The 23,771-nt window shown below is 31.8% G+C and overlaps 4 protein-coding genes across 4 annotated transcripts in view; 3 read left to right on the plus strand and 1 right to left on the minus strand.

Moving 5' to 3' along the window:
• The window catches only part of LOC142219433 (uncharacterized), a 110,381-nt gene that overhangs the window by 76,897 nt on the left and 9,713 nt on the right, over positions 1 to 23,771 (plus strand). The gene's annotated exons all lie outside the window — the stretch shown is intronic.
• On the minus strand, positions 2,145 to 2,809 carry LOC142222525 (sarcocystatin-A-like). The gene is made up of 2 exons (XM_075292699.1): positions 2,562 to 2,809; positions 2,145 to 2,496 (listed from the first exon to the last, which is right to left on the minus strand). The coding sequence occupies exons 1-2, from the start codon at positions 2,744 to 2,746 to the stop codon at positions 2,298 to 2,300; spliced, it is 384 nt and encodes a 127-aa protein (XP_075148814.1). The 5' UTR covers positions 2,747 to 2,809; the 3' UTR covers positions 2,145 to 2,297.
• On the plus strand, positions 5,455 to 6,112 carry LOC142222526 (sarcocystatin-A-like). The gene is made up of 2 exons (XM_075292701.1): positions 5,455 to 5,702; positions 5,769 to 6,112. The coding sequence occupies exons 1-2, from the start codon at positions 5,506 to 5,508 to the stop codon at positions 5,965 to 5,967; spliced, it is 396 nt and encodes a 131-aa protein (XP_075148816.1). The 5' UTR covers positions 5,455 to 5,505; the 3' UTR covers positions 5,968 to 6,112.
• On the plus strand, positions 14,035 to 23,259 carry LOC142219432 (sarcocystatin-A-like). The gene is made up of 3 exons (XM_075288421.1): positions 14,035 to 14,216; positions 14,285 to 14,403; positions 22,990 to 23,259. The coding sequence occupies exons 1-3, from the start codon at positions 14,142 to 14,144 to the stop codon at positions 23,180 to 23,182; spliced, it is 387 nt and encodes a 128-aa protein (XP_075144536.1). The 5' UTR covers positions 14,035 to 14,141; the 3' UTR covers positions 23,183 to 23,259.

Here is a 23,771-nt window from a genome sequence, read left to right on the forward strand (position 1 = left end):
TTTGTCAAATGTTAATGTTTGTAGAAAATTTTGTCAAAATTTCTATAGAAATTGTTTGTCAAAATTTTATTTCTATAGAATTTTTTTGTCAAAATTTTATTTCTATAGAAATTTTTGTCAATATTTATTTCTATAGAAATTTTTGTCAAAATTTATTTCTTTAAAAATTTTATCAAAATTTTATTTCTGTAGAAAATTTTGTCAAAAATTGATATCCATAGAAAATTTTTTAAAAATTTTATTTCTATAGAAAATTTTGTCAAATTTTAATGTCTGTAGAAAATTGTGTCAACATTTTATTTCTATAGAAAATTTTGTCAAATGTTAGTGTCTGTAGAAAATGTCAAAATTTTATTTCTGTAGAAAACTTTGTTAAAATTTTAATTCATTAGAAAATTTTATCAAAATTTCATTTCTATAGGAAATTTTGTCAAAAGTTCATTTCTATAAAAAATTTAGCAAAATTTCGTTTCTTTTGGAAATTTTGCCATAATTTAATTTCTATAGAAAATTTTGTCAATATTTTATACACTGAAAAAAAAAGCATGTCCGGTTCCAAAGATTTTGTCTTTACTTTAAAAAATTTGGTATTGATTCCGAGCCCAAGAAGCGGAGAATACAAGTAAGGATACTTTTAAGAGACAATTCTCTTTTAAATTTAGGCTTTGTGTTCTTGCTTCTAGGAAGCAAATTTTAATTTTTCGTTTTTTTCAGCTATTTTTCTTCTTATGCTATCAAAGTCCTTTAAAAACGAGTTAACGACAACTTTATTTTCCAAATTCGGACTCCACATCCAGTAGAAATTATGCAATGTTTCAAGTAAAAAACGTCTTTAAAATAAAGTGTTGAAAAACATATCCTATATTTGAACGATTTTTTGCTTTGTAGTCAAGATGCAAAAATACAACAAATTTAAAGACAATTTCATTAATTTTAAAGAATTTTTTTGAATTTTTAAAGTCAAGGTAACCTTACCCCAAGAAATTTGTATTTCTTGTTATAATACCCATTTTTAAGTCAAATCCTCTAATTATAAGGACAATACGACTTCATTGAAAGGTTTATCGACTTTTGGACAAGGAAAAAACTTTATATTAGAGAAATACGTCTTCTCTTCTAAGCAAAATTTGCATTCGTATTTTAAAGACATGAAATCTTTGACCTCACGACAATATTTTTTTCAGTGTATCCATAGAAAATTTGTCAAACTTTTATTTCTATAGAAAGTTACCGCAAAATTGTATTTCGATATAAAAACTTTTCTTCCTATACAAAATCTTTGCATAATTTTGTATCTATACAATTTTTTCAAAATTTTATTTCTGTAAACAATTTTGGCAAATTTTTTTTTATATAGAAAATTTTGTCAAAATTTTATTTCTATAGAAAATTTTGTCAAAATTTTATTTCTATAGAAAATTTTGTCAAAATTTTATCTCTATAGAAAATGTTGTAAAAATTTAATTGATATAGAAAATTTTGTCAACATTTTACTTCCGCGGAAGATTTTTTCAAAATTTTATTTCTGTAGAAAATATGCTAGATGGAAACATGAACGAATGTAATCCATCTTCGAACGTGATCTTCCTGCAGTGAAAAAACAGTGCAAAATTTACCAGTAAAAATTTGTCAAAAGTCATTATGAAGGCACAACTTTAAAAACACTTCCAAAAATGTCCTCAAAAAGATGTTCTTTATTTTAATTACACACAAAGGTCTTTTACTTCAATTTTTTACAACTCGCTCTTTAAAATTTTTAATGGGTAATTTTAACTTTGTTTGTTCCAAATAGCTTAAAAAGACAGTAAAAATTATTAAAATGGTACAAGTTATTACAATTTTGTCGAAAAAATGTTAAATCCATTCTTAAAAATTTGCGAATTTCAGAAAATATTTGAAGTCAAACGTTTCAGACAAGCGTTCGAATGCATCAAAAAATCATAAGAAATTATAATATATGAAAAAATTTATGAAAAAATTTTTTTATTCACATCCAAACTACTGAATTTGGATCACACCTTAAGAAGTGGTGCAAATTCAGTGCAACGGCAGTTGAAATGGTGGACATCCATCGTATAACAAGCCCATATTAAATTCATCGCTTAGGCGCCAATTTTGCAACACTACAGAAGTGTAGGAAAATGTTCTTCTACGTTTTATCTAGGAAAAATTTATTTTTGTATTACAAGATTTGTCCAATTAAAAGAAATCTACCACTACTATGATTATCACTACTACTACGTACATTCAATGAAATATAGGTCCACAAAGTTATATAAAACATCATTTTTGGAATTTCAAGCTTCATGAGTTTTAGTTACTTCTTCTTCATCTCCACATTTATAGGTGACTTCAACTTCATTTGGATTACTAATCAGGAATATCAAATCAATATCGCAATTTTTGTGACCGCTGGTGCTGTCATTCAAATCCACATTGAAACCATACTTAGAACCACCAACTACTTGTCTATAAGCCGAGTTGATCTTTTCGAGACTGTAAAGAGGAGAGAAAAATTATTGAAACCCCAAAAAAACGATATTATAAAAAGCATTAAGTACCTAAAGGAAGGGCCATCACCAGCTGCTAGTTTCGACAAGGAAGTTTTTAAAAGATTTTCAGCTTCCTTAAGATCATCACCCTCTAAAGGAGTCCTGCATCCACCGCATCCTGTTTGTGGGGTGTCATCAGTAGCATTAACCAAGACCAATGTCGACAAAGTCAAGAGTACGAAGAACTTGAACATTTTGTTTACGATTTCGAAAATTGATTTTTGAGTTTACAAATGATTTATTCTTCAATCAATCAATGACTACAGACTTTGATTTATTAGCATCTGTTATTTATACTGATATGAGAGTTGATAAGACATTGCAATATTGTATTTGGGGCTTAGATTTTCCACGAAAATCCATTGTAGGCCTAGAATTTAGTTTGAATTTCGAAATTGCTTAGCAATTCAATTTTAAACTTAGTCATTCCAAGAAAAGATCTTGCCGATGATATATGTACTTGGACATGCATTACTGCACACCCGCTGGCCTCTGCAGGTTTGGTTTTTATCTGTCCACATTTTTGTTGTTTGCAAGGTACACTAAGTAAAGAACTATGATGTTTCAATGTTAATTTTTCACGGAGAACATTGAACGTTTTTGTCGACAAAATAGTGTTTACTGCCGAACATAATGTGGTTGCTGATATCGGAGAAATAAAAAAAAAATTTGCCAAAATTTTTTACAGAAATAAAATGTTGACAAAATTTTCTATAAACAATTTGGTCAATATTTTATTTCTATAAAAAATTTTGTCAAAATTTTATCTCTATAGAAAATTTTGTCAACATTTTATTTCTATAGAAAATTTTGTCAAAATTTTATTTCCGCGGAAGAATTTTTTTCAAAATTTTATTTCTGTAGAAAATTTTGTTAAAATTTTATTTCTTTAGACATTTTTATCCAAATTTTATTTTTACAGAAATTTTTGTCCAAATTTTATTTTTACAGAAAATTTTGTCAAAATTATATGTTTATAGAAATATTTGAAAAAAAAAAATACCGATTTGACGAAAACGGATCGAAATAAATCAAATTCCAGTTGGTACGGCCAATGGACCAAATTTAAAAATTAATAATTTGTTGGACCAATTTTGGTCCGATCGGACCAAAATGACAAATTTAGATGCAAACAATCTGCGGGAGGTTAAGGACGGCTCGTGTGCAAACCACCAAATCAATAATTCCCAATGATTATTGATTTGGTTCCACGTACGAAGCAGTGGAGATTTGATTCCAAAAACGATTGAAAATAAAACCACAAAAATGGAACACAAGTGGATTAGTTTGGTATTCAAATTTTAGATTTTATTCTTTTCTGCGACACTTACGATTGTAACTCTACAGGCAAATGAGACAGACGACATATAAAATTTTGCGGAAGTCTAATGACGACAGGGGGATTCTTTGCAGCAAAAATAAATTTGTTTGATTGGACAATCTTCATTATATATCGAAATATTTGTACTTGGGGATGTTTAGTTTCAAGTGCGGGATAAGGGTTTATGTTCAAAATGACCTAAACAATACCCGTTTAATTCTTATCTTGTATTGACTATTCGAAAATTAGATTCTCGGAAATTATTTATCCGATATCAGCAACCGCAGTACACACTATTTTGGCGACAAAAATGTTCAATGTTCTCCGAGAAAAATTCACATTGAAACATCATATTTCTTTCCTTAGTGTACCTAGCGAACAACAAAAATGAGGACAGATAAAAACCAAACCTACAGAGGCCAGCGGGTGTGCAGTAATGCAAGTCCACACCCTCACAAAAAATCGCTTCTGTAACATATACTCCCAAACATATTTTGCTTTTTTTATTGCCCAAACATTTATATGTTTGATCTCTACCAATATATAATATGTTTGAAAGCGTATTGGTCTAAACAATATATGTTTGGGTAGTCTAAGTTCCAAACATTTTGTATTTTTGCATCCAAATTCAATAATGTTGTCTTCCAAAAAACAATATGTTATTATGTGACCATATAATATGTTTGGAAGCATTTTGCACCCAAAAATATTATATGCTTAAAAAAATTCTCCCAAACAATATTGTGCTCAAAATTTTATTTATATATTTACAATCATAATGAATTATGAAAATAAACAGGTAATATAGGTGCTAACAACATAGGTTTTCGACCTGAATGCTCAAAATTTTGTTTCTGCCTAATTGTATATTCCCCGACATCTTTCTCACTTCCACGAGATTTTTTAGTTCATAGAACCTTTTTCTGTAATACAAACATTGTAGAAGAAATTATTCAATTTTATGATTTTTTTTATTTTAATTTTACCTTTTGCCGGACGGGGATTCGAACAGCGGGCCACATAGTTTGTAAGGATCAAAGAAGTAGCTGATCAATTGCCCAAGGAAAAATAAAATGTTAATTTTGTAATAACAAGCAACAATCACCAACTTAATTCAATATCGGTCCCTGTTAAATAGCGCTCCAAGCTACTAAACACATATATGTTTACAGGCTATTTCTAAATTAATATATGTTTGCATTCAAGCATATTATATTTACAAACATTTTATGTCCCAAACATAATATGTTCTAACATATTAACATATATGTCCCACACATGTTATGCTAGTTTATGAACATTATATGCTTGCACTCAAAAATATTGTGTTTAAAAATTTGTGTTCCAAACATATAATGTTTATAGCCAAACATATGAAAAACAGTCGTTTTCAACCGTGCAAGTACATATATCATCGGCAAGATCTTTTCTTGGAATGACTAAGTTTAAAATTGAATTGCTAGGCTAGGCCTACAATAAATTTTCGTGGAAAATCTAAGCCCCAAATACAATATTGCAATTTCTTATCAACTCTCAAATCAATATAAATAACAGATGCTAATAAATCAAAGTCTGTAGTCATTGATTGATTGAAGAATAAATCATTTGTAAACTCAAAAATCAATTTTCGAAATGGTAAACAAAATGTTCAAGTTCTTCGTACTCTTGACTTTGTCGACATTGGTATTGCTAAATGCGGCTGATGACACCCCACAAACAGGATGCGGTGGATGCAGAACTCCTTTAGAGGGTGATGATCTTAAGGAAGCTGAAAATCTTTTAAAAACTTCCTTGTCGAAACTAGCAGCTGGTGATGGCCCTTCCTTTAGGTAATTAATGCTTTTTTATAATATCGTTTTTTTGGGGTTTCAATAATTTTTCTCTCCTCTTTACAGTCTCGAAAAGATCAACTCGGCTTATAGACAAGTAGTTGGTGGTTCTAAGTATGGTTTCAATGTGGATTTGAATGACAGCACCAGCGGTCACAAAAATTGCGATATTGATTTGATTTTCCTGATTAGTACGCCAAATGAAGTTCAAGTCACCTATAAATGTGGAGATGAAGAAGAAGTAACTAAAACTCATGAAGCTTGAAATTCCAAAAACGATGTTTTATATAACTTTGTGGACCTATATTTCATAGAATGTACGTAGTAGTACCGATAATCATAGTAGTGGTAGATTTCTTTTAATTGGACAAATACTTGTAATACAAAAATAAAATTATCTAAGAAAGCAATAGTCGGACTAATTATTCACTGAGCAATTTTGAAAATTTCATGGTTAGGATATAGTGGCACACCATTTCTTTTTTGGCTCACCAAAACTATTCAGTTCATTGTGATACCAAAGTGAACTTACATTTATTGCAAACAATATAACTGTAGTTAAATTTTAAACTTTTTTTAAGAAATTTTTCCTAGATAAAACGTAGAAGAACATTTTCCTACACTTCTCAAATATAGCAATAATGAACCATGGCTTGGTCAATATCCCACCTAAAAAAAGTGTAACCCAAAAAATACTGAAAATATTCTTTTTGGATTCGGAAGTGTTGCAAAATTGGCGCCTAAGCAATAAATTTAACATGGGGTTGTTATACGATGGATGCCCTCTAATTCAACAGTCGTTGCACTGAATTTGCACCACTTCTTAAGGTGTGATCCAAATTCAGTAGTTTGGATGTGAATAAAAAAAAATTTTGCATATATTGTCAAACGAATAATTTTTATAATTTTTTATGATTTTTTGATGCATTCGAACGCTTGTCTGAAACGTTTGACTTCAAATATTTTCTGAAATTCGCAATTTTTTAAGAATGGATTTAGCATTTTTTCGACAAAATTGTAATAACTTGTACCATTTTATAAATTTTTAATGTCTTTTTAACCTATTTGGAACAAACAAAGTTAAAATTACCCATTAACAAGTATATACGGCCGTAAGTTCGACCATGCCGAATCTTATGTACCCTCCACCATGGATTGCGTAGAAACTTCTACGAAAGCCTGCGTACACAATCGAATTAATTGGCTTGTGGTATCTTAAAACTTCTTAACATCGTTTTCTAAATTGTTAGTTAGTCCATACGTGGTAGACAAAAAGGGTATGTATAGGTAGTCTACAAATAATTACGAATCGATATGGACTATTGCACTGTACGTAGAGAGCCAGAATTGAAACATGAGGTCGCTTATATGTGGGCTATATACAATTATGAACTTGATATGGACCAATTTTTGTGTGATTGGTGATCGATTTATCTGAGGGCTATATATAACTATAGACCGATATGGACCTAGTTAGGCATGGTTATTAACGGCCATATACTAGCACAATGTATCAAATTTCAACTGAATCGGATGAAAACCAAATCTCGGGATCGGTTTATATGTGGGCTACATATGATTATGGACTGATATGGACCACTTTTGGCATGGTTGTTAAATATCATTTACTACCACCACGTATCAAATTTCAACCAGATAGGATGAATTTTGCTACTCCAAAAGGCACCGGAGGTCAAATCTGGGGATCGGTTTATATGGGCGCTATATATAATTATGGACCGATTTCGACCAATTTTTGCGTGGGTGTTTGAGGCGATATATGAACACCATGTACCAAATTTCAGCCGGATCGGATCAAATTTGCTCCTCTTAGACGCTCCGCAAGCCAAATCGGGGGATCGGTCTATATGGGGGCTATATATAATTATGGACCGATGTGGACCAATTTTTGCATAGTTGTTAGAGACCATATACCAACACCATGTACCAAATTTCAGCCGGATCGGATGAAATTTGCTCCTCTTAGACGCTCCGCAAGCCAAATCGGGGGATCGGTCTATATGGGGGCTATATATAATTATTGACCGATATGAACCAATTTTTACATAGTTGTTAGAGACCATATACCAACATCATGTACCAAATTTCATCCGGATCGGATGAAATTTGCTTCTCTTAGAGGCTCTGCAAGCCAAATCTGGGGATCGGTTTATATGGGGGCTATATATAATTATGGACCGATGTGGACCAATTTTTGAATGATTGTTAGAGCCCATATACCAACACCATGTACCAAATTTCAGCCGGCTCGGATGAAATTTGCTTCTCTTATAGGCTCTGCAAGCCAAATCGGGGGATCGGTCTATATGGGGGCTATATATAATTATTGACCGATGTGGACCAATTTTTGCATAGTTGTTAGAGACCATATACCAACCCATGTACCAAATTTCAACCGGATCGGATGAAATTTGCTTCTCTTAGAGGCTGCGCAAGCCAAATCGGGGGATCGGTCTATATGGGGGCTATATATAATTATTGACCGATGTGGACCAATTTTTGCATAGTTGTTAGAGACCATATACCAACACCATGTACCAAATTTCATCCGGATCGGATGAAATTTTCTTCTCTTAGAGGTTCTGCGAGCCAAATCGGGGGATCGGTCTATATGGGGGCTATATATAATTATTGACCGATGTGGACCAATTTTTGCATAGTTATTAGAGACCATATACCAACACCATGTACCAAATTTCAGCCGGATCGGATTAAATTTGCTTCTCGTAGAGGCTCCACAAGCCAAAACTGGGGATCGGTTTATATGGGGGCTATATATAAATAATTATTGACCGATGTGGACCAATTTTTGCATGGTTGTTAGTGCCCATATACTAACACCATGTACCAAATTTCACCCGGATCGGATGAAATTTGCTTCTCTTAGAGGAGCCGCAAGCCAAATTTTGGGGTCCGTTTATATGGAGGCTATACGTAATAGTGGACCGATATGGCCCATTTGCAATACCATCCGACCTACATCAATAACAACTACTTGTGGCAAGTTTCAAGTCGATAGCTTGTTTCGTTCGGAAGTTTCAACGGACGGACGGACATGTTCAGATCGACTCAGAATTCCGCCACGACCCAGAATATATATATATATATATATATATATATATATATATATATATATATATATATATATATATATATATATATATATATATATATATATATATATATATATATATATATATATATATATATATATATATATATATATATATATATATATATATATATATATATATATATATATATATATATATATATATATATATATATATATATATATATATATATATATATATATATATATATATATATATATATATATTATGGGACCTTAGAGCAATATTTCGATGTGTTACAAACGGAATGACAAAGTTAGTATACCCCCCATCCTATGGTGGAAGGTATAAAAATTTGAAAGAGCGAGTTGTAACAAATTAAAGTAAAAGACCTTCCTGTGTTGTTAAAATAAAGAACATCTTTTTGAGGACATTTTTGGAAGTTGTGCCTTTATAATGACTTCCAAATTTTTTTACTGGGAAATTTTGCACTGACTCGTTTTTTCACTGCAGGAAGATCACGTTCGAAGATGGAGCACATTCGTTCATGTTTCCATACAGCATATAGACCGATCTACCGATTTGACTTCTATTTTTATTGTTGTAAAAAGAGGAAGATACGCTTCATACACTTAAAAAAATTTTACTTGGATCCAAAGATTTTAACCTTCCCTGATTCCGAGCCAAAGATGCGGCTTCTTGAAAATAAATAAATTTTTAGCGACCTATCTGGCTTTAAATCTAGGACCAATAAAATTTTAATTAGGATACAGATCTCATTTCGCGGTTTAGTAATAAAGATACTCACGTACAAACAAACACCAGTTTAAAAGTCCAAATTATAACGGATACTTCAAAAAATGTTTTCGTAATTTCAAAAAAACTTTAAACCAAAGACGCTAAATCCTCAAAATAAGTCTTAGCCTATATTTGAGGCGTTTTTATCTTAAATCTAAAATTTCAATATTTCAGTTAATTTAAAGACAATTTCTTTAAATTAAAAATGTGTTTCCTTACTTTAAGGAAAATTAGCCTTAGTTCAAAGACATGCGACTTTAATGGAGGGACGCAAATTTACAAAATTTGTGTCCTAAATTTAATGAAAAATTGTTTGAAGCAAACTTTATTTTAATTAAAATTTCATTATTTTAATGAAATTTGTCCTTAATATTTTGTATCACGTAAATCATTAATATCACGTAAATATTGTTTTCAGTGCAGTACTAGTATCGACAACTAACCTAAGATAAGAGATTGGTTGCAAGTACTATTCGGGGTAGTTGCCCTAACCGAAGAAGATCGTAAAACAGTGATAGTAGAGGTAATCACATTCATTCGGTTGGCAAAAATTCGGTTAGGGCAACAAATATGTTTTGTGGGTTTAAGAAACGGAGCATTAGTCGATGACAACGAAGCTTCCTTAAAATAATTTTTGATCTATTATTTATTAAATCTATTATTTATTAAACCCCGAGTAAAAATTGAGGGATCTATTTTGATACAATTATATATGAGTAGATCCGAAAAATGTTAAGATCTAATCTTATCTAACTACTATGGAATTATATCTGATCAGATCTCAATAGGCCAATATTGAGATCTAATATCTTAGATATAATTATATCTATCCCTATATATAATTGGACCTTATGTTAGATCTCGTCATATTTGCAATTATATATAATTATATCTAATTCGGTCTCATCATATCTGGGTAAATCGGCTTAGATCTAAAGTGGAAAATTTTGAGATCTAATCATATCTAATTAGATCCTCCAATTTTTACACGGTTATAGAAGATATCACAGTTTATCGTACAAATAATACATTTTTCAAAATAAAATAAATTGCGATATTCTTTGGATTAAAATTTCGTATGGAAGGAAAGTACTTTGTTTTGCGTGTAGGATCCCACTCTACTGTCGAATTTACATGAATTTAGGTCATTTATATTTGTTTTTGTTTTTCCAAATTTAAAATATAAGTGGTCACCGATTGTTATCAATTTCGAAATAGAACACCCCTTATTATTTTAGAGAATTTTATTTTTTATTATTTATTACCACAACCAAAGATTAGTTGGTGTGGCATAAGGGTCATATGTTATTTTAATTTCACGCAACTTCAAGATTTGTATGTTTGACATTGGTTAATATGAAGTACATATAGGATTATCCACATAACTTCATAATTTTTACTACACTGAAAAGAGATAATTCTTTTCTCGGAAACGAATTATTTTTAAATTGTATTTCAAAGCAACAAAAAAAATCCGAAAATAACATCAAATTTAAAATCAATTTAGAACTGTTCGAATTGGCTAAGTTTGGTCTGAAATATGGCAAACGGAGGACAAATCCCTCATAGTCTACACGGTATTTTGATCTGCGGTATTTTGGCTCATTTCCAGCGAAGCGCCGTCTTGAGATGATCGTCAATCTTACTCTCCAAAAAGACCCTGATGCATATGACCAAAGGATGGCCATTATATGGTAGAAATGAAACGAGGAACCTCCTTTTTAACCCATTCTTACTGACGCGTGCTGAGAGCGATGGTGCCACATGTTACCCTATTTAAAAATAATAAGACCCGCAAGTTGGCCGAAATCCGACTATCGTCCACGGTTGCCACAGTTGGTAGAATTCTACCAAAAATGGTACATTTTTTTACTATTTCGTAGATTGGTAGAATTCTTGATGTTTTGGAAGATTTTGCAAAATATTCTTCTTCAAAAATTTTTTTAGAACTAAAATTTTGACAAAAATTTCTATAGAATAAAATTTTGACAAAAGTTTCTATAGAAATAAAATTTTGAAAAAAAATTATAGAAATACAATTTTGAAAAAAAAAATTCTATTGAAATAAAATTTTGACCAATGTCTATAGAAATAAAATTTTTTGAAAACAATTTCTATTGCAACAAAATTTCAGCAAAATTTTCTATACAAATAAAATTTTGGAAACATTTCCTAGAGAAATAATATTTTGGCAAAATTTTCTACAGAAATACAATTTTGGCAATATTTTCTAAAGAAATAAAATTTTGACAAAATTTTCTATAGAAATAAAATTTTGGCAAAATTTTCTATAGAAATAAAATTTTGACAAAATTTTCTATAGAAATGAAATTTTGACAAAATTTTCTATAGAAATAAAATTTTGACAAAATTTTCTCTAGAAATTAAATTTTGAAAAAATTTTCTATAGAAATAAAATTTTGACAAAATTTTCTATAGAAATAAATTTTTGATGAAATTTTCTATAGAAATAAAATTTTGACAAAATATTGTATGGAAATAAAATTTTGACAAAATGTTGTATGGGAATAAAATTTTGACAAAATTTGCTCTAGAAATAAAATTTTGGCAAAATTTTCTATAGAAATAAAATTTTGACAAAATTTTCTATAGAAATAAAATTTGGCAAAATTTTCTATAGAAATAAAATTTTGACAAAATTTTCTATAGAAATAAAATTTGGACAAAATTTTCGATAGAAATAAAAATTTGACAAAATTTTCTATAGAAATGAAATTTTGACAAAATTTTCTATAGAAATGAAATTTTGACAAAATTTTCTGTAGAAATAAAATTTTGACAACATTTTCTATAGAAATGAAATTTTCATAAAATTTTGTATAGAAATGAAATTTTGACAAAATTTTCTATAGAAATAAAATTTTGGCAAAATGTTCTCTAGAAATAAAATTTTGACAAAATTTTCTCTAGAAATAAAATTTTGGCAAAATTTTCTACAGAAATAAAATTTTGGCAAAATTTTCTATAGAAATAAAATTTTGATAAAATTTTCTAAGAAATAAAATTTTGGAAATATTTTCTAAAGAAATAACATTTGGATAACATTTTCTACACAAATAAATTTTTTGCAAAATTTTCTATATATTTTCTATATAATAAAATTTTGACAAAATGTTCTATAGAAATAAAATTTTGACAAATTTTTCTATAGAAATAAAATTTTGACAAAATTTTCTATAGGCATGAAATTTTGACAAAATTTTCTATAGAAATGAAATTTTGACAAAATTTTCTACAGAAATAAAATTTTGGCAAATTTTTCTATAGAAATAAAACTTTGACAAAGTTTTCTATAGAAATAAAACTTTGACAAAATTTTTTATAGAAATAACATTTTGACAAAATTTTCTTTAGAAATAAAATTTTAACAACATTTTCTATAGTAATAAAATTTTGCCAAAATTTTCTATAGAAATAACATTTTGGCAAAATTTTCTATAGAAATAAAATTGTGACAACATTTTCTAAAGAAATAACATTCGGATAACATTTTCTACAGAAAAAAAATTTTGACAAAATTTTCTATAGAAATAAAATTTTGACAAAATTTTCTCTAGCAATAAAATTTTGACGAAATTTTCTATAGAAATGAAATTTTTACAAAATTTTCTATAGAAATGAAATTTTGACAATATTTTCTGTAGAAGATTTGTTTGGTAGTTTTTTGGTCAAATTTTCTCCAAATTTGGTAGATTATTTTTGGCTCGAGTGGCAACCGTGCTTCTGTCTCACACCGCCAAAGACCGAAGGTAGTAGGGTTCATCTCTCCACTCGCCCACCACATTACAACCACAGCCGTGGAGAGCCGTTTATTGCCTGGCAAGATTCGAGCAAGTTAAGGACAGTTAGAACTCGTCTCACCATATGCAGAGATCCACAACCCGTAATAACCGCAGCCAGGAGGGCTTCATAAGATCTGGCACAACCATCCTTTCCTACTAAATATTAATTCTGTAATACACAAACTTCTCAGGACAATAAAGCCTATTACCTTAAAACCGCAATAACCGTGCCGTCTCTTTATCTCAGTCTGTAGAATAAATTTCTGTGACGTACCCCCGCCTCCCGGAGTATCATACCGGAAGGAGGAACCAGGGCTACAATACTATCTTCATGATATTTTTCGTATAATATTCGGCGTTTGTTTGGACGGCACGGTTGATAAATACGAGCGGGGGTCGAACATTAGCCATTATGGCGACCCACGGCGAGTTCTTAATTTAAAATTCGATCTTGTCAAACTTACTGCTGAATATACTTTTTTGTTCATAATTAGGTACAAATGCGTACTTCGAATGCTCCAACGTATTTAGTTATTTTCTTAAATTAACTTGAGCAACATTTTACTCCCTCTAATCTTGATGCTCATCCGAATCAATCTTATAGATGTTTAAAAATGTTCAACATCATCGACTATGCAAACAGTCTAATAGGGTAGCTGGAGAAGTAAACAACGCACTTTGCCGATAATCGCTTGACAAACAAGTACGGAGACAAGCACAAGCAAACAAATTTAAAAAAAAAAATGAATAAAATTATTATTTTGGGTCTTCTGGTTACATTTTGTGCTCTTATCAATGCCCAGACTGATGAGCCAATAGTAAGCATTGTGTTTTATTTTTAAATCTAAAAATCAATGTAATAAAATAATAATGATGACTTTTGTAGGTATTAAAAGTACGCGGAGGTGCACGCAATTTGGAGGGTGATGAATTGATAGAAGCCAAAGAGGTTCTAATGAATTCTCTAGGAACACTAGCAAAGGGTGAAGAGGGACCAAAATACAAGTGAGTAGTTACTTTTGATATTTTTTATGGGTTTTCAAACCAGTTTATTAATATAATTAACTATTTTTAAATTTTAATTCTTTGCTAATCACTACACTGGCCAACAGAGTTTTTTTATTTTGTGTTATTTTGTATATATTGAAGAAACATTGAGTTAAGTAGAAGTAAGATAATTCTCAATATTCCTATTATTTTTGCCGCTAAAGGATATTTAACTCGTGTTCCCCATTCCACTTTTCAATGTTAACGTTGTAGTGCTAAAAGTTGTATTGATATGTGAAATTGAATTTGGAATCTATTGGACCCTATCATTATTATTTATTCCCACTATAATATGTTACACACATATGTACACACATAAAAACTGTCGTTTATATGAAGCGATGTTCTCTTCTGAAGAACGTGTGACTTTACGCCGCAAAAATCATAGAAAAAATGGTATCGTTTGTACATAAGGCAACGTTAGACTTTTATAACTAAAATTGTTTGTTTTCTTTTATCGAAATTTCTTTAAATGCACTTGTGTATACGTTATATGCTAGTCTATAAATAGACACGCTTGGTTGTATGCGGTACCTGTGTGCAGAAAAGTATAGCGATATTTGTATGTTCATGAGTATAAGCCTACTGTTCGATTCTTCGAGACTCCACAAATTATATGTGCAGGGTGGTTGATATATAATGCAACAAAGTAAAACGCTTTTTATTTGAATCAGATTAGATTTGATCGAATCGGCTACCTTTGCCGTAATTTATGGCATTCAAACGGTCATTGTTATTTTTTAATACCAACCTTACTTTTCAAAATGGGAACCACCGTTGTGCAATGGTAAGAATAACTGCTTTGCATACAGAACTTCAGTTTCGACCAAACATTTTTTATTTTTCTCAGTAATGCTGATGACAGTTCTGAGTGCTGTGAAACTTCTCTAATTGGTTTCTCTAAGTGGTTTTTGTTCTTGAGCTAAACGTAGAATCGGGCAGCAACAATGGACTATGGTAATTGCGAAACGGCCGTCCATCCAACAATCTTGCAGTCTACAGGGCTTTGCCAAAATGAATTTGACAAGCATACTTTTCATCTCTTAGTTACGCACTCTTGTAGTTCAGTCAAAAATTTTCCAAAAATTTTATTTCTATAGAAATTTTTATTAAAATGTTATTTCTATTGAAAATTTTATTTCTATAGAAAATCTTGTCAAAATTCTATTTCTATAGAAAACGTTGTCAAAATTTTATTTCTATAGAAAATTTTGTTAAAATATAGAAAATTTTGTCAAAACTCATTTTTATAGAAAATTTTATTTCTATAGAACATTTTGTAAAAATGTTATTTCTCTAGAAAATTTGATCAAACTTTGATTTCTATAGAAAATTTTGTAAAAATTTTAGTTCTATAGAAAATTATGTCAAAATATGATTTCTATAGAAAATTTGATCAAATTTTGATTTCTATAGAAAATTTTGTAAAAATTGTATTTCTATAGAAAATTTTGTCAAAACTTATTTTTATAGAAAATTTTGTCAAAATTTTATTTTTATAGAAAATTTTGTCAAAATTTTATTTCTGTAGAAAATTTGTCAAAATTTTATTTCTGTAGAAAATTTTGTCAAATTTTTATTTCAATAGAAAATTTTGTCAAAATTTTATTTCTATAGAACATTTTGTCAAAACTTATTTTTATAGAACATTTTGTCAAAATTTTATTTCTATAGAAAATTTTGTCAAATTTTTATTTCAATAGAAAATTTTGCCAAAATTTTATTTCTATAGAACATTTTGTCAAAACTTATTTTTATAGAAAATTTTGTCAAAATTTTGTTTCTATAGAAAATTTGTCAAAATTTTATTTCTATAGAAAATTTGATCAAAATTTTATTTTATAGAAAATTTTCTCAAAATTTCGTTCCTATACAAAACTTTGTTTACATTTTATTTCATTAAAAATTTTTCCCAAAATTTTATTTCTATAGAAAATTTTGTCAAAATTTTATTTCTGTAGAAAATTTTGCTAAAATTTTATTTCGGTGGTCTTTATTTTAAAGAAGCGCTTCTTTGGCTCGGAATCAATATCAATACCAAAATCTTTAAGGGAAGGTCAAAATATTTAGATCCAAGTAAAGATTTTTTTCGAGTGCAGGAGAAAGTCTTAAACCCTAAAAGAAGGCCAGTCATGCAATAAACAAATATGATACAGTACTATTCGGAACAACAAATGCGTGTATATTTGACACCATTGTGAAATCCCAGAAAGGGGAAATAGCTTCTACTTGAAAATCAAGCACAATCCCAAACAGGAAATTGGGGTTCCTATTTGAAATATTGGGATTTGTGGTATTTTGATAATGCAAACGGAAATAAAATGAAACATAAAAAATTGCGTTGTTGGTTTTCATATAAAATTTTTTATGGTCCTAGTTCGTTTTGGGGCTCATTTCATGGGACTCAAAATGAACTAATTCATATCGACGACTTTTCCAAAACTAGTGGCAAAAGTTGGTATTATCATTACAAGCTCCATATTGAAGATGTGTTTAAATTTATTCTTATGTCTTATGTAAATTATTTCGATAAATTGGATAATAGAATAGATTAATATTCAGAATAAATGAAAACATCAACACTTGTGTAGAGATTTGAAGAGATCTGAATATCTACCTTATTTAACAGCATACAATCAATTTTTGTTCTAATGCTTTTCTGAACCAATCGTATATAAAATATACGACTCAATTGACTGCATAAGCAGTCTGACGGCATATCTCGATAAGAAAACAATACAATTTGGTCATAAAGCAGCAGGAAGCAGCAAATTAGCAATGAATAAAATTATTCTTTTGGGTTTCTTTGCCACACTCTGTGTGCTCATCAATGCTCATGATGATCATGATGGTGTAAGGATTTTTGGTTTAAATCTTCAATAAATTCCCACGAATTAATCAATAACCTTTAATGCCTCTATTAGATGTTGGTAGTCGGTGGTGTACACAATTTAGAAGGCGATGATTTAGTAGAAGCTAAAAAAATCTTAACTGGATCTCTAGAGACACTAGCGAACGGCGAAAAAGGACCAAAGTATAAGTAAGTCCATAGCAATCGATTAGAAGGTGTTTTTTTATATTCCGCAATTATGGACCATAGAAGGTTCCATTTTCTGTCAGGGAAAAACAGTTGCGTGAGCTTTGCTGGATGGTGATAATCGTCGTTGGTCTTCGTTTCCCGGGAAAGAAATTATTTTTTTTTTTCGTGTATAATCGGAAACAAACAGGAGTCATATGGATTTATAACATATTACGTTTTCTTTGACAAGTGCGACAGTATTTTTACACCCTCCACCATAGGATGGAGGGTATATTAACTTTGTCATTCCGTTTGTAACACATCGAAATATTGCTCTCAGACCCCATAAAGTATATATATTCTGGGTCGTGGTGAAATTCTGAGTCGATCTGAGCATGTCCGTCCGTCCGTCTGTTGAAATCTCGCTAACTTCCGAACGAAACAAGCTATCGACTTGAAACTTGGCACAAGTAGTTGTTATTGATGTAGGTCGGATCGTATTGCAAATGGACCATATCGGTCCTTTTTTACGTATAGCCCCCATATAAACGGACCGCCAAATTTGGCTTCCGAGGCCTCTAAGAGAAGCAAATTTCATCCCATCCTGCTGAAATTTGGTACATGGTGTTAGTATATCGTCTCTAATAACTATGCAAATTTGGTCCACATCGGTCCATGATTATATATAGCCCCCATATAAACCGATCCCCCGATTTGGCTTGCGAGGCCTCTAAGAGAAGCAAATTTCATCCGATCCGGCTGAAATTTGGTACATGGTGTTTGTGTATGGTCTCTAACAACCATGCAAATATTGGTCCACATCGGTCCATAATTAGATATAGCCCCCATAGGTTAGGTTATGTGGCAGCCCGATGTATCAGGCTCACTTAGACTATTCAGTCCATTGTGATACCACAGTGGTGAACTTCTCTCTTATCACTGAGTGCTGCCCGATTCCATGTTAAGCTCAATGACAAGGGACCTCCTTTTTATAGCCGAGTCCGAACGGCGTTCCACATTCCAGTGAAACCACTTAGAGAAGCTTTGAAACCCTCAGAAATGTCACCAGTATTACTGAGGTGGGATAATCCACCGCTGAAAAACTTTTTGGTGTTCGGTCGTAGCAGGAATCGAACCCACGACCTTGTGTATGCAAGGCGGGCATGCTAACCATTGCACCACGGTGGCTCCCATGACATGGTGTTAGTATATGGTCTCTAACGAACATGCAAAAATTGGTCCACATCGATCCATAATTATATATAGCCCCCATATAAACCGATCCCCCGATTTGGCTTGAGAGGCCTCTAAGAGAAGCAAATTTCATCCGATCCGGCTGAAATTTGGTACATGGTGTTAGTATATGGTCTCTAACAACCATGCAAAAATTGGTCCACATCGGTCTATAATTATATATAGCCCCCATATAAACCGATCACCAGATTTTACCTCTGGAGCCTCTTGGAAAACCAAAATTCATCTGATTCAGTTGATAATAGGTACGTGGTGTTAATATATGGCCTCAAACACCCATGCAAAAATTGGTCGAAATCGGTCTATAATTATATATAGCCCCCATATAAACCGATCCCCAGATTTTACCTCCAGAGCCCCTTGGAAGGGCAAAATTCTTCCCATTCTGTTGAAATTTGGTACGTGATGTTAGTATATGGTATCCAACAGGAATTGGTTCCTATCAGCCCATAATTATATATAGCTCCCATATAAACCGATCCCCAGATTTGACCTCCGGTGCCTTTTGGAGAAGCACAATTCATCCGATCTGCTTGAAATTTGGTACGTGGTGATCGTATATGATATTTAACAACCATGCCAAAAGTGGTCCATATCAGTCCATAATCATATGTAGCCCACATATAAACCGATCCCGAGATTTGGTTTTAGAGCCTCTTGGAAGAGCAAATTTCATCCGAGTGAGTTGAAATTTGGTACATTGTGCTAGTATGTGGTCGTTAATAACCATGCCTAACTAGGTCCATATCGGTCTATAGTTATATATATCCCTCAGATAAATCGATTTCCAATCACACAAAAATAGGTCCATATCAATTTCATCTATATATATAAAATTCAATCTATGTTTGTTTATTTGTTTGTTTGTATGTACCGAGTTGGCTCCGAAACGGCTGAACCGATTTACTTGAAACTTTCAGAGATCGTAGGGGGCGTTCATGTGGTGAAAATAGGGTACCTCATTTTTTGACACCTGGTCGCGGAGGGGGACCTCCCCTTTGTCGGACTTTTTGAAAATTGGACCAAAGTTGACCGATTTGCTTGAAATTTTCATTGAAGGTTGGGTTTGGTATCTAGACAAAGATCCGCTACTTTATATTTCGATATTTGGTGGCGGAGGGGGACCTCCCCTTTGTTCGACTTTTTGAGACTTTGAACAAAATTATGCGATTTGCTTGAAATTTTCATTGAATGTTGCGGTTGGCATCTAGACAAAAATCCGCTACATTATTTTTCGATATTTGGTCGGGGAGGAGGACCACTCCTTTGCCCTACTTTTTTTTTTTTAAAGTACAGTGAAAACAAAACTAAACTCGCCCGACTGAAATTTTACGGAAAAAATGGGTGAGGTTATGAAATTTATATCAGGTTCCTGATTTTTTAATAAAAATAAAAGGGCATAGGGAGACATCCGCTTATCTTAAGTACATACAGAGAAACAATTAAACTTTTCTATTGAAACAATTAAACTCTACCGAGTTACTTGAAATTTACAGAGGACTGAGGAGAGGTTACGATATTAATAGTTGATACCTGATTCTGTGATATTTGGACGGAAGAGAGACCGCCTCTTTAGGCTTTTAATTTGCTTGACATTTTCTGGGACGTTTACAAAAGATACGCTACATCACTTTTCGATATTTGGTCGGGGAGCAGGTCCTCCTCCAAAACTGCAAAAAAAAACAAAGATTCTTAAGTTTTCTTGAAATTTGCACGGCAGTGGGGGAAGGTTATGAACGAAGAGGCAACCTTCCTTGCCGGTGTTTGTCGATATTGTATCGGGGAAAGTGACGTCCCTTTAAAACAATAGAGCAAAATTTAAACATCTCCGATCTACTTGAAATTTACAGGGAACGTGGGTGGAGGTGATTAAATTTATACATGATTTTTAAATTAGAACATGATTTTTCGATATCTGGTTGTGGAAGGGGAAAATTGAAATAAACTTTGTCGATTTACTTCGATAGAATTTATAGGGACCATTGAGTAGTTGTGAAATGAATATGGGGTATCAGGTCGGAGTGGAGCGAAGGTGGGGAGAGGGTTCCCGTAATGTTGTCCGTAAATGAGAACTCGGTACATAATTTTATGATTTTTGCACAGGCTTCTGCCAGACTTCGTTTTAGTAAAGAATTTAAATTTACATAAAATTGGCAGCCAACGTAGAGGGTGCATCATTTTCTAACATTTGAGCAAATGTTAATGTGGTAACATTTTTTACTACTTTTGCATTTTCCGATTTATTGGATCGGAAACAGTAATTCTTTGTATGTTATTATAATATAGTGCGTAATTTTCAGATATGTTGAGGAGAAGGATACCTTTCATTGACAAACCACACTTAAAATTCACAAGAAATATAAAAGATTGTCCAACTACTTGAATACAGAGCATTATTTAAAAAAATTGGAGAAAAGGGTACACCTACTCCCCGACATTTTTTTAGACGAACCGTTTTACATGTGCGTATCCGCCGTATTTGTACCTATAAACGAAGAAGCAAGTAGTCCGATTTGTTTGAAAGAATTCAAATCTTTTCGAATTTGTTTTCAGCACGAAGGATATGGTTGACTAAGTAAACGCAAAATGTTCCTACAAATACGCTTCGGAAGGCGCAGCGAAGCGGGCCGGGTTACGCTAGTAATTGTATATACGTACCGTGCAAAATTCGATATCGATTCGTAATTATTTGTAGACCTAACTATACATAACTTTTTTGTCTAATATATACCACGTATGGACTAACTCACAATTTAGAAAACGATGTTAAGAAGTTTTATGATACCACAACCCAAGTAATTCCATTGTGGATGACAGTCTTTCGTAGAAGTTTTTACGCAATCCATGGTGGAGGGTACATAAGATTCGGCCTGGCCGAACTTACGGCCGTTTATACTTGTTTTTTTTTGTAATTCAACATTGAACCGGCCCAGCGATTCGCTATAGTGCAGTCGTTCCACGCTTTTATAGACAGTCCCGGATACGAGACGATATACAGACTCCCTCACTCTGAAAAAATACTGTCGTAAAGTCAAAGATTCCATATCCTTAAAATACGATTGCGAATTAGGCTTAGCATAGAAAACGCATTGGTCTTTTTCCTAGCCCAGAAGTCGATAAACTTTTCAATGAGGTCGTTTTGTCCTCAGAAATAAGTGATTCGAGTCAAAAATGGTTATCTTTGTATGTATGAATGTTTTCGAAAAGAAATCGTCTTTAAAAAGCGTTCAAACAGAGCATAATTTCTTCTTCTTCTTCGGAAGACTTAACACATGAGAGCTGTACTAAATCATGAACCGATCCACGCCATATTCGGTCTGTAAATAGGAAGCGAATTTTGAATTTCTGGCAAATCGGATAAAAATTGCGAATTTTGAATTTCTGACAAATCGGATAAAAATTGCGGTGTCTCAAAGTCACAATCGGAAGATTGGTCTCTACAGAGGTATCAAAATCGATCGATACGCCTCGTATTCGGCTTACTTATGTGTGGACCCAAAATACCTTTTGATTTTGAATTTCAGGAAAAGCTAATAAAAAGAGGTCAAATATGGAGATCGGTCTATATGAGGTAAATACCAAAACATGAACCGATACACCCCATAGGTTAGATTAGGTGGCAGCCCGATGTATCAGGCTCACTTAGACTATTCAGTCCATTGTGATACCACGTTGCTGAACTTCTCTCTTATCACTGAGTGCTGCCCGATTTCATGTTAAGCTCAATGACAAGGGACAAGGGACCACCTAGTGAAGCTTTGAAACCCTCAGAAATGTCACCAGCATTACTGGGGTGGGATAATCCACCGCTGAAAAACTTTTTGGTGTTCGGTCGAAGTAGAAATCGAACCCACGACCTTGTGTATGCAAGGCGGGCATGCTAACCATTGCACCACGGTGGCTCCATATTCGGTGTATGTTATTCCTCGCAATCTCAAAATTTTCATTTGGTGATATTATCATTAACCCTAAATCGTAAAAGCTTAAAATTTGCCCATATCGTTCTCTGTAATGAGATAATTGATGTGCGAGAGTATATAGATTTTTTTCGTTCTAAGAAAAATAAATTTGAGAATTCCGAATATCGGAATAAGAAGGAATTCCCTCATGTCTTTATTACACATAGAGCAAACTGTTCTTTTTGGATATTTTCAAACTTTAACTTTAATGAAAATAATTTTTGTTGGCCAGTGTTAATATATATATTTTTTAAGACATTTTAATATTTATTTGTGTTAATTATTGTTTTCGTATTTTAATCATCTCTACAGATTGGGTAAAATTAATAAAGCTAGTAAACAACTGGTAGCTGGTACACTTTATAAGTTTGAAGCTGAGATCATCGATGAGGAGGAGCATACTAAAGATTGCAATATTAAGATATGGTCACAACCATGGCTAGATAATGGCACCGAAGTCACTTTTGAATGCGGAAAGGAAGAATCTTTGATCAGATATCACTAATAAATACACTCTTTTTTAAATATGATACAATGTTGATTTTTAAAAATTAAAAAAAAAAAAATTGAAAGAAAATTCCATTTTTATTTGATTTTAATATTAAACTTTTATATGGCTCGAAAATTCTCCACTCTTTTATGTTTAAGTGGTACATATTTACCGGAGTTTTATATAAATCTAAACCCTTATGTCTGATATTTATCAAATCCAAGAGGTGTTCCAAAGTATTACACTTTGAGAAATTTGTATAAACTCGGCATGAGTGCATTGGAAAAAAATCTTGATAATTTAGTGACATGTATGGAAGCTATATCCAAATTTGATTCAATATGAATGGTATTTTACATGTTTGACTTATATAAATTCTAAGATAAATCGGTTAATAAGTGAGATTAATATTGTTATATGTCCGACATTTTGCATTAATATCGGCAATGTGGCTATATCCATGCTAATCGTCTGATATACATGGACTGAATAGTCTAAATGAGCCTGAGTCGAATCGAGCTGTCACTTTAACCTAACCTATCGTGCCAACTTTGAGTAAGATGAGTTAAGAAATAATGATATTATATCTAAATCAGAATCGATT

This window comes from Haematobia irritans, chromosome 1, assembly GCF_050003625.1.
Source record: "Haematobia irritans isolate KBUSLIRL chromosome 1, ASM5000362v1, whole genome shotgun sequence".
Taxonomy (NCBI): Eukaryota; Metazoa; Arthropoda; class Insecta; order Diptera; family Muscidae; genus Haematobia; species Haematobia irritans.